General features: G+C 42.2%; 1 protein-coding gene across 1 annotated transcript in view; it reads left to right on the top strand.

Moving 5' to 3' along the window:
• cadpsa (Ca2+-dependent activator protein for secretion a) overlaps positions 1-12,623 on the top strand; it is a 137,055-nt gene that overhangs the window by 89,475 nt on the left and 34,957 nt on the right. The window contains 2 exon segments of the mRNA XM_034532568.1: positions 6,000-6,136; positions 6,986-7,173. Of these exon segments, the coding sequence (XP_034388459.1) occupies positions 6,000-6,136; positions 6,986-7,173 (325 nt within the window).

Genomic DNA, 12,623 nt, shown 5'->3' on the forward strand with positions numbered 1-12,623 from the left:
CATCCACCACGGTCGAAATAACCACTAGTTTTGCTTTATACTTGTTGAGGACATCCCATAAACGTCGGAACATCTAACGCCCTCGTGTTTGGGTTCATAACATCACCCGTAGGCTCACACAGCTCGGAGAGTTTCACCGACTCCGTCTCGATAACTCCCGCTTCCAGCGCTACCAGAGCAGCAGCAGCCCAACGGGCGGAGCATCTCAACGCTGATTGGCTGGCGAGTTGCGAAACTTTTGCAACTCGCGTTGGAAGTTGAAATATTTCAACTCTGGCGAAAAATGTCCGCGTTTGGTGTGAACGCCCCTTTACGGCTACCGTAGTCAGGAGCGTCGCAGAGTAATACATACTGTGCTTCGCCATAATATTACAGTGTGTGTATAAGGACCCCAAAATGGCACCTGTCAAGAGACACGCTTACGACGTGGACTTCAAACTCAAGGCTATCAGTCACGCAGTAGAACATGGGAATAGAGCCGCTGCGAGAGAATTCAACATTAATGAATCAATGGTACGGAAGTGGAGGAAGCAAGTAAAGAAGACCACACAGAGTTACGCTAATGTTTGATTTAGCGGTATCAGACTTTTTTTTTACGTGTTACAACTGAACAAGGTTGGGAGTTATTGTGAATACGCTCATTGACGTTTGAACAATGTTGAGAGTTATTGTGAACACGTTTAATAAAGTTTGACTGACTGACTGTTTTGTTTCGCTTAATGCGCCTTATAGTCGGGTGCGCTTTATATATGAAAAAAGATCGAAAATAGACCATTCATTGACAGTGCGCCTTATAATCCAGTGCGCCCTATAGTGCGGAAAATACGGTAAGTGTTTTGCACTTCAGGGAAAGGATTATGTCACAATAGATACATGTGATCGTTCAAGTTAATGCAAGTTATGAAAATCCGCAACTGGATAAACCTATGTTTCAATGTGACTTTATTGGGCGACTGTGGCTAAGTGGTAGATCAGGGTCTGCCTTCAATCAGAGGGTCGTCAGTTTGGCCTTTCGATCTCCCTCGAGCTCCACTAATCCATATCAATGTGTTAGATGAAAGACAAATTGCTCCCGTTGCTGTGCCTACGGTGCATGAATGGGTATGAATGGTTAATTAGGATCCTGATGAGCAGATGGCACCTTGCATGGTAGCCCCTGCCATCAATGTATGAATGGGTGTGAATGGGTGAATGATAACATGTAGTGTTAAAAGCGCTTAGAGTGGTCAGAAGAGTAGAAAAGCGCTATACAAGTACAGTCCATTTACCATTTACATGAAAGCTTCAAAAGACAGTGCCAAAGTGTCTGTCTGTCTGTCTGGCTGGCTGTCTGTCTGTCTGCCTGTCTCTCTCTTGATTATTACAATACGGTAATAATCGTAATATAGCAACTGAAGTTATGGTAAAACTGCAAACACCAATTTCCAGTCTGAAGTGATATTGCTATTCTTTAAATCAGGCCGCCTGTACCACACTGATGCTCTACTGCCATTTAAACCCACACTTACACAATTAAATGAACTACTGTGCAGTTAAAGGTTTTCACCCAACAGCAACCAGACCTTACTTTTGTTTTTACCAATATTTAACTGTAGCTTCTTTTTTTTATAATTCTTACTAAATGAAAACCCTTTCTTATTTGAGTCAACCCTTTTGAATGTTCTCAGCTGGTAATTGGTGTTATCAGTGGTCATCATCCTCATATATCTGATTTAGAAGAGGCCTGCTACACCTACTAGTAGGTTCAGGCGGCTGCTTTCATTTAATCACATGGTTGATCATCAATACGAATAAAAGAAGACAATGCCTACCTCTATCAGTTGTACCGGTACTGATTATGATGGGGCAAAGGAGGAAGGCAGGTGGCATAGTATAAAGAGCGATGTACGTATAGAATACAGTTGTGTTGAGTTTGACAACTGTTGGGGAATCAATGAGGATCTTGGCAAGCGTAATGACCGAAAGATCTAGATGTGTTTCATGGTCAGTCAACAAAAAAAGGAAGCCGCGTGCTAAATAGCCCCAAATGCTTTTGACCATCCAACCCAAGACCAGCAGCGTTCCTCTCCTCTGGATCTATAAATGAATAGCAGCCATCAATCATTGTCAGGGCCATCCTTCCCCAGCCCAGACGGACGAGGGTGACTAGTGTCACTGCATGTTACTGTCCAGCCCTCCCGCCTCAACTCCTGCTCACTCACATCAAACAGACCTGACAAGCCACCAGCTACAGACCAAGGGGGCACCACAATGTCACCTTTTTAGATATTTGGGGGAGGGAGGGGTGGGGGGACTTGTTGAGGGGACACAATCAGCTCCCAGCATCCCGCTCTTTGTTTTGTTTGTTGATTGACAGCTGGGGAGCCTTCGTTGGGCAGTGAAGAGGACTTTGGCTGACAAATCTCTTGATCGCTGTGGAGCTTCGTATAACCTTCATTCACATGTGTCCCAGGTTTGTCCTGACTGATGGGACAGTCTACACTCCACGGTCTACTCAAGATCAAAGTTGAATCTATGAAAAAAATAACACCTTGTATCTGTGTTATTATATAGCTGTGTGGGCCAGAATGGATTATACTGCTTATAATATACCTTAGCAGCAATGCAAACATAAAGTCATTGTTTGTTTATATTTTGGGAAACACACTCTTTCTGCCATTTCCGCAATCCCTTTCTTATCCGTTCATCCAATGCGCCCTTCTGGAGTCAAACTGTGTTCTTACGTACTCATTTTTTATTTATATAATGCTGACATGGTTTAAAATCATGAATACAAATGGGTTTACTCAAATGAGCAGAAACCAATCTGTGTAGGGGCCGGACAGCAAGGATTAGAGGTTGGTGTCTATAGTGTGCTGGGTGCACTGGACACAACAGGGGCCCAACAAAAAAACTGTGCTTTGATTACACATTAAATGTAAGTCTCAGTTTTATGAATGTATTGTACCTGAATTTATAAGAGTCCAATCAATTAGTATTAATATTTCTTAATACTAGCAGTCAGATTTAAGGTAATATAATGCTAGTGCACAACAAGCAGAATAATGTTGTGTAAGGTTACCTTTCTATGACAAAACCAATTAAATTTCATTTATTTTGTATAGCACACATCACAAATTACAACAAAGTTGTTAGAGTCAAGCATTAAGGTTCAACATTGGCTTGGCCTATCAACACATAATAAATAAGATTTCCAAACGCATTGACATGTAAATCCCAAATCCAAGAAAGTGGAAACAGAGCAGGTGCCCCCCTCCCCTTTGTATCCCACCAGCAAAGCCTGCAGGTTTGTAAGGATTCACAGCCCCCAGCAGTCCTGGGAATGTCCCCCAATCCCTCCTATGGCACACTGGTGTAAGCATAGCACATCACCATCAAGAAAGTAAGTGAAAACCTGTTGTCAAATTTGATTTAATCCTCCTATTTTGCAGATTGAGATTAGTGTGGGGCCACACCACATCCTCTGCTCATTCTGAGATGTTCAGGACAGCGATTAATTAGGGGCCCCACCGGGGGGTTGGGGCCACCGACACTGCAGTGAAGTGGCATTAGAAGTGGGGAGGGTGTTTTGAGGTGACCGTTGGATTGTATGATGGGTAATGCAGTTCTGGACCTTGGTTACTCTTGAATTGCCGGCCTTAGGTGTGTTGGGTTAACATGTAACTGGCTTATTAGCGATCAATGCAACATTATGTTTTATAAGGCAGTAGACTTGAATCTAGCAAGAACACACACTGATAATCTACTAACTAACAATTCAAATTACATAATATCGTATACGATTCGATAAATGGTAGAATATTTAATTTTCCTTTTTGTTTTCCTGGAGTTTGAATTTTCCCTGATTTTCCTCTCCACTTTTTATTAGATATAGCCTAGTGTCAAGACTGGTTGTGATTGCGGCTTTTAATTACGTAAGCTACACATTTTGCACATTTTAAAATGAAATGCATACAAATTATGAGGCTAGATCTATGAAGCTCAATTTTATGTAATTTTTTTAGCAGGGGTGGAATGTAACTGAGTACTTTTAGGCTACTCAAGTACTTTACTGAAGTACAATTTGAGGTACCTGTACGGGAGAGAGGGCACAGCAATAACTAAGTCCATTGTCCCCGGAAGTTGCAAAGTCTGGGTGAGAGGTGTAAGTTGACATGTCTGTGAGCCACGTGTACAACTATTTTCAGTTCATTATGATCTTTATGATCATTATGATTATCATCTGTGACGGGACTAAAGAGACTTTGGCGGGCCGCCACTGTCCAGGTTATTAATGAGGGAGTACACCCATAAACGTCGGAACATCTAACGCCCTGGTGTTTGGGTTCATAACATCACCCGTAGGCTCACACAGCTCGGGGAATTTCACCGACTCCGTCTCGATAACTCCCGCTTCCAGCGCTGCCGGAGCAGCAGCAGCATGCAAGGGGGGCAGGAAGGGGGGGGGCGTGTGTGTGGCTTGTCTCCGTAAAAACAGCCGTCCACCACCGGGGAAATAACCATTAGTTCTCACACAACGTTACGGCTCTCTCCGATGGTCTTTGCTCCACCGGCTTTTTTTTGTTGCTCCGCTCCTCTCCGCTCCCAACTCAACTTAATTTTTTTATACTCAAACATCTCTGCGTCTTGTTGGGTGGCGTAATAATTGCGCGACACAACGAATCGATAATGCAATTCGTTGCCAACTATTTTAATAATCGATTTTAATCAATTTTATCGATTCGTTATTGCAGCCCTACATGCATACATTTTCTGCTGCACGGTGGTGTAGTGGCTAGCACTGTCGCCTCACAGCAAGAGGGCCGCGGGTTCAATTCCCGGTCGGAGCGGTCCTTCTGTGTGGAGTTTGCATGTTCTCCTCGTGGCAGCGTGGGTTCTCTCCGGCTTCCTCCCACAGTCCAAAGACATGCTGCAGGTTAATTGATCTCTAAATTGCCCATAGGTGTGAATGTGAGAGTGAATGGTTGTATGTCCCTACATGTGCCCTCGATGGACTGGCGGCCTGTCCAGGGTGTCCCCTGCCTTCGCCCTATGTCAGCTGGGATAGGCTCCAGCGCCCCCGCGACCCTAATGAGGATAAGCGGTATTGAAAATGGATGGATGGATGGAATTTCCACACCAATATATTTGTTCAAACTGTTGTTTTTGTCAGGAATACTTTGACACAGAATATAAATATTATGTTGCAAAAAAGCAACCGAATTTAAAGGCAACAAACAATCATGATGTGTGGAACAGGTTGCGTTGGACCTATACTTATTAAACAACAATGGAGGATCTGTGGTCTGAATCAAAACGCAAAATTGTATTGCTCCTTTCAACCATGACAAACCAGATACTCTCCTTCTGTCCTTAACTTTCAGTGGAAAGGCCTTAGACATATACTATTTGTAAGCAAGTATTTCACATCTTTGCGTTGGGTATTTGTTACACCTTGTGTGTTAAGGGCTGAAAACAGCGGAAAAGACTTTATTTGTATTTGTAGAGCTGCATTGATCCAAATCGATGCATTTAGACATGAATGTCTGACTGTGCATGATTGCATGATTAACATGAACATGACCCCCAGAACTAACCATGATGTCAGATCAGCAGTCACCTGAACTCTGCCTGGAAAACTCTCCTGTCAACCTTAAGTTTGCCTGCCTGTTCAGTCAAAACGGGCAACCCTCATGAAGGGCCCTTAATGGAGTCAATGCTGGGCACATGACCTAATAACTGATTTGCCATTTAAAAAAATTAAATAAAGATAATGCTGTTCAGTAAAAACATTCTATACCTACTAAATTTAACAAAAATTTGCAGTTCACGTTATTCCTTGTTGTGTTCAGCTTTGTGGTATTTTCGGCACTTCATAGGATTATTTGTTTAAATGTTAGTTCCACATCAGAATTAATTTAATTGCCAGTTTTTTTCTTCCAGGACCTGACACTTGCATCCTATTTGTTTCTCTCTCTCCTTGTCTGTCCCTCTTTGGATTGGTAACTGGGTGTGCACAGATGCTGACCGAGCCCAGAAGCACGGCATGGACGAGTTTATTTCAGCCAACCCCTGTAACTTTGACCACGGCTCCCTGTTTGAGCTGGTACAGCGTCTCACATTGGACCACAGACTCAATGACTCCTACTCTTGCCTGGTAAGGAAATACCTTGTAATGTAACCGAGACAAACTGAAAATAAACTAAAAACGCATATCACATGACCCTTCCCGTACCCTGAGCATGCCCAGTCAGTGTAAACAGGAAGCAGTTGTTTGCTTAGGTACAGGCAATCGAAATTATCGTACTTCCTATGATAAAATATATTTTTTGGTACCTGCTCTATATTTCCCACCCGCACTTAAACAAAGACTAATTTAGTGGGGAAAAATATATATAAATTATAAGGCTGCCTATTGGTCTGGCTCTAGCTATCTCTCACACACTTCAAATTTACTCTAAAAAAAAACTAAATAAAACTGCTGATTTATTTTCCAAAAAGTGTTACGCAACAGGGGTGTGGCAAAGAAGGGCACGTCGTGACTGATAAAACCAATTCAAGGGCGTCTGCGTCAAAGTCCAGACTAAAGCACCTTTTCACACTAAAACAGCATCCAAAAAGTTCTCCAAGCGTCTCCGTTTTACGAGCTCAAGAATGCCAGGGTAGTGTGGATGCATACGTTTGCATAGTAAAAGTTATGCGTGTTCAAACTTACTAGTGTGGATGTAGCCTTAGTTTGAAGGTGGCGGAGGATCGAAGGACCTAGTCCAGCTACATGTGTACTAATGTCTGTACAGTCTGTAGATTACACACAGACTGCAAACATAACTGTGGCACGGCAATGATTCACTTCATTCAAAGACCCATATGTCCACCTATGTTTTATCTGCAGGTAAATATACATGTTTTGTGAAGCATGCTGCCTGGCTTGCAGTCTTGTATGTTGTCTGTAGGTGTGTAACAACATCTGTTTGCACTCAGCAGTGTTTGTGTGTGTTACCCACAGGGCTGGTTCAGTCCCGGTCAGGTGTTTGTCTTAGATGAGTACTGCGCTCGCTACGGCGTTCGAGGCTGCCATCGGCATTTATGTTACCTGAGCGATCTGCTGGCGAGGGCGGAGAACGGAGCCATGATCGACCCCACCCTGCTGCACTACAGCTTCGCCTTCTGTGCCTCCCATGTCCATGGAAACAGGTACACGTCAAGGTGCTGGCTAGTTCCATGTCCTTCACTTTACACTCAGCCAATAGCTAGCCACAAATGATAATATGATTACACAACATGTAATTCATTTTTATTGTCAAAACTGATGTTTGAGCAGGAAAATTATGACAAATAAATGACAAGTGGGCTAGTCCACATATATAGGCACATATAGAATGCAATATGTGAGACCCCCCTGTCTGTTTTTATGCTTTTGAGTTAAATGCTTTAAATTTGTTTTCATTTTGCATGTTGTTTGCATGTTGTTAGCACGCTCACTTTTGCTTTCTCTCTTGTCTATTTTTCCTGTATAACCTCTTTACCTTGTTCACTTTCACAAACTGACCTTCCCCTCACTGTTCCCAAATCCCTGCACGTCCACACAACCACACCTAGTCAGCGTGTGTCTGAGTTGCTAAACTGGCCGGTATCTGAGGCCGAACTCGAACGAGCCCTGTTCCTCTTGGCCCCTGAGCTTCCTGCCCAAACTGCTAAGAGAGAACTGAAAATCATTGAGTTCATGAAGAAAAAGGACTTCAGGTCCCCAATTTTCTCAGGAACTAGAAGGTAAGTAACCTCCTAGTCTGTGTGGCGCAGTCTGACTAAAGAAGAAAACTGAAACGTCTTGGAACCATCATCCCTGACTCGTTGTTGAGATTTGGAGATGCAGCAGCATTGAAATTCCAATAATACGAATGTAAACCTGTAAATAGAAACTAGGCCAAAATGGTTGCACCTGGATTTTCTGTTAGAGGACCTGTACATGCATCTACAGTAACACAGGGTCCCAGGAAGTAGCTCTGCAAAACTAGTGGACAGACGCATTGATAATATGCACAAATACAGTGTCCATCCAGTCTGCCTGTGATCCAGTTTTAACAAAATCTGAATCCTGATTAAAAAAGGGTTAATCTGAGATTGAGTTAAAATTTACGCAACAATCTTGAAGGATGCAGGATATTTGTTTTTGTATCAAATTCTTACTGCCTGTGGTCTTGAAACTTGATATGTCAAAGTTAGCAGCTTGATCCTTTGTGGATTCACAGCAGTTATAAATGAGTCCGATGGCAACCCAACAGCATCAATAAATTATTAGATACAAACCAAACCAAACTAAAACTACCATTTGAACATAACAACATTTTAATGCAAAGCTAACCCAAACACAAGTGATAGTACAGAAAAGAAAACAAGTTTATGAATATGGTATTCTATTTCTGCCAATAAATTCCCCTAAATGCTGCAGACTGTTCCTTTAAAATTCAAGTGTCTGGTAGCCTTGTTAGCATTCAGCACGGGAGTCATCTGGCCTTCGTTCCAGTCTGTACCCTGTTATCTAAGTTGCAGTATTTACCTCTCGTCTAATCTGCTGTGATGTGCTCAGACATCACATCTGTCAACATCACAGTCGGCCGTCTGGGGCTGATTCGTAACAAAGATAGACGAGGGCCACTCCAGCGCTGAGGGCAAAGGTCAGGGAGGCTGTCGGTCTTTGGTTTGAACTCAGCCATCAAAAAGTTGTTCCTTGATGCCAGAGGACAGAGTTCATTATTACATAAACAGTTTATTATTAATGATGAAAATAAATACACATACATGGGAATTTAGTTATAAATTAAAATGTCTTGTTTCATGAAATCCCAAAAATAATGAGTCCTATTTAGCTACGTATCCACACACATCCCAAAGAGACCTGCTCTGCCAGTCCAGCCGTCGCGCCTGGAGGTCGAGGCATGACAGGTTGACAGGTTGTCATGTGTGACGGCCGAATGTCTCCGCTGCCGACGCGGCTGCGTGTGCCCCAGTGCACACACCTCACCCAGACCACCCCCCACCCAAACAAACACACACACACACACACACACACACACACACAAACACAAACACACACACACACACACACACACACACACAAACACCCCACCCCCACCCCTGCCTCCTAATAGCCTGCTGGCCTCGAGGTGTTGGTGCTCCGAGTTGGACTCGGTTGCGCGGCCGACTCCTAAAGTGTCAGGATTTGACTTCTGTCCAGCTAAATGTCGACTCCATTTAGATCCAGTGTTTGTTCGGAAATGGCTTTAACATAAACAGATGAAATATAAACTGCTCTTTATTCTATATAAAATCAAGAATATTTTACTTAACTTTGACGTGACGCAACAATTCATATTTAAAATTAAGCTATATTACAGCTTCTACAGCTATACTCTATGGTTTTAAAGTGAGTGAACTGCAATCTCAATAACCAGGAAAAATGTATGTGACTCATAGGCTGAGTGAAAGTGGTGACGTTCGGGGATGGAGTCTTGTGCAAAATGTAAATTTTCTTGAAAGATAGTCTACCGTTCACACATGCATGTCTGTGCAAACATCTTGTGGTACAGCGGATGTGAAATGTACATTTTAAATATATTTATAATTTCAAAAGTGTTGTTTTGAATTAATACAAAAAAACCACAATAACTAAATAAAATGATCACAAAGTCAGTTAAAAGCCCATTTAAAATGTTCTCAACTGTTTTTGGACTGGTTTAGAGCAGCCACTAATCATTGTATCTCTATATTTATTTCTTAATTAATCACTTAACTTGACAATTATTTTCTGTGGGTTGATAACATGTCAGAAGTCACAGGTTCCCAGAGTTCAAATGTCTTGTTTAGTTGACCAACAGTCAAAACCCTACCAAACAACAACCGAAATTAATCACCTGTGAGAAACTGGAACCGGATAGCCATATTTGATTTGTAATTTTTCTGAGTTGTTTCCAGTCAAAGCTGCAGTTTGCTGCAGGAGATTCCTAACACAAACATGTCACATGGTATTCTACCTTGAGAACTTGATGTGGTGGTCCCCTGCATATTTAAAAGAGAAATCTGTCTGTCACTGATGGCTCATTTGCTTGTTGTCGTCATCGGAGCTGTGAAGTCATGAGGTCAAGCAAACATGAGGAAGCTGCCAAGAAACAACGCTCGGCTGGTTAGAAAAATAGGGACAGAGAGAGAGAGTGAGATAGCCCTGCAGGACTTAATTAGTGTGAAATCTCCCTCTTTTATTTCCTGTCGCAATGTGAGAGGTGAGTTAGCTTTTTTACTGTGACTCTTTGTTACAATTCCTCTCCCATTTCTTCAGTCAGGCTTGTATAGGTTAATGTATTTATATTGCATACAATCACCAGGCACTAAACAAAGCATCTGGAAAAATGTAAACGTATTATCATATAATAATAGTCACCACTGGGACTAAACACTCAAGCTTAGTTTATACTCTTCGCAGTGAAGCTGGCACAAAGTGCGCGTGCCAGAAAGTGACGTAATCACGACTGACATGAGGTTGTGCCGCTTGGTCCTGCATCTCTGAATACATGTAATCACGTGACTATTACAAAAAGTTCACTGATAAAAACTGTATATCCATGTCAGAGGATGATATAAAAAAGGCTGATTCGCTTTGAAATGCTTTAGAAACAGGAGGCTTGATCAAGCGCTAGAATAAAGAAATTCAGCTACATTCATCTAAATACTAAGAACAACAGTTTATTTTGATCAGGTTTCAGGCTTCATTCTATAATCTTTTAGCCTGCCATCATTTAGAATAGGAACCGTAATAACTTTAATACCATCCGGTTAGTATTGTTTCTTTTTTTCCCTTTTTTTTTTATACATTTTTGTTCAGGCTACTAATCTCTATGAACAGATTCTGCATTTACATGTAGCCAAGGGGACAATATTTTGATTATCAGTAGTGTCGACCAATCACGTTCAAGCACAGTCTGTGTGGAGAGCAAAAGTGGCAGAACTCATCAGCCGAAATGCAATCTGGGAATATCCAGCAGATATCGTTGATGATTTAGCTTTTTATTGGTTGAACATTAGCTTGTCCCAGATATCGGCTGGCCACACCGGAATCCCAGAAATACAGCCCTTTTCCCCTGAACTCGCACGACTCCATGCCGTCCTCCTCAGCCTCATCATGTTCAGCAGTAGAGCCCTACAGGTGCCAGTGACACAATGACAGTGTCAGTGCTCAAGTAGCCATGAAAACTGAGGAGGAGATGATCGCTGAGGCTCAGCAAATTGGTACTTCTTGAAATCTAACATGCACTCGTGGAGCAGTGCATTAAATATAGCCCCCTCCCCCCACCACCACACACACACACAAACAGAGACAGTTTCTCACTGTCTGCTGAAATGACATGTCAAAAGGGGGAGGTGTGTGTGTGAGGGGGGTCGGGGTGGTCGGTGGGTAGAGAGGGTAGATAGAGCAGGAGAGTGTCATGTCTCCTGCTTCTCATCATGCTGTCATGGCCACCAGTCCAACGCCTCTTCTGTCACATGCACTCTGCTCACACTCCACCCAGACCCAACCATGTCACATGCGATAAACACATTGCATGTGTATGTGCACGTGCACACACACACACACACACACACACACACACACACACACACACGCACACACAAATACACGTACTTAAATAACTGTAATGGCTAAGACTTTATTGAAATAATAAGAAAAACATGATATAACAATGATAATTGGTTTAAGCAGAGCATAACTAATAATTGATTAATAATGTATTAATAATAATTGTACGCACGTACACAAGTACACTAGTACGCACATACACAAAATTAAATACATAATTAATTTACCTTGATGAAATTTGGCATGCTTGCCATTCAAATAAATACATTTGAATTGATGGTATCTTTGACTGTGTGTGTGTTTGTGTGTATGTGTAGAGATGTAGTACAGAGCAAGTTAACAATGTATTCTCTCAGCTTGTATTTGTCATAAAACACACTGCCTTTTAATTGCTGTTGATCATGTTTACTGTAGAGTCAGCACCTCCAAGTCCATCACTCTTATCTCATATCTGCATGTCTCTGTTTCCGATCCCTGCAAGAAGGTGTTTGTTGTGGTTTGGGTTGTATCCCATTATGTCTCATAAAACGCCTGTTGTTACTTTAAATCAAATGTAATTCTGTGTGAGCACAGGTTACGCCATTCACACAGGAAAAACTCAGAACGATGTTCAGCTCTGTGCATTCCAGCATTCTGTGCAGAAACATCCACAAGTCATTTTCTAGATTTGCCACAGCGATCAATGGCTGACACTTCAAGAATGCCATTGCAGTTATGATGTTAAAGTATGGATTTGATTCTGTGGAACCTGTCCAAGACTTTTTCCTAAAGGTGGAATCAGGTCCAATTTCTCGTTCCAAATCCAAGTTCAGCAAAATAATACTAATTCCAGACTTTTAGGTGAACTAAACCCAGATATGGATCAAAATGTGAAGGCACCCTGAGATAAGTGCTAAATACTGAGATCCTGGACATAAACTAATTTGAACGCCATGGGGCTGAGACATAGCTGTGGAGCTTGTTTAAATGTTGTTTCCTACAGAGGTGGCACCCTCCGGTTCTGAAAAGTGAAGCC

This window comes from Cyclopterus lumpus, chromosome 5 (assembly GCF_009769545.1).
Source record: "Cyclopterus lumpus isolate fCycLum1 chromosome 5, fCycLum1.pri, whole genome shotgun sequence".
NCBI classification, from domain to species: domain Eukaryota; kingdom Metazoa; phylum Chordata; class Actinopteri; order Perciformes; family Cyclopteridae; genus Cyclopterus; species Cyclopterus lumpus.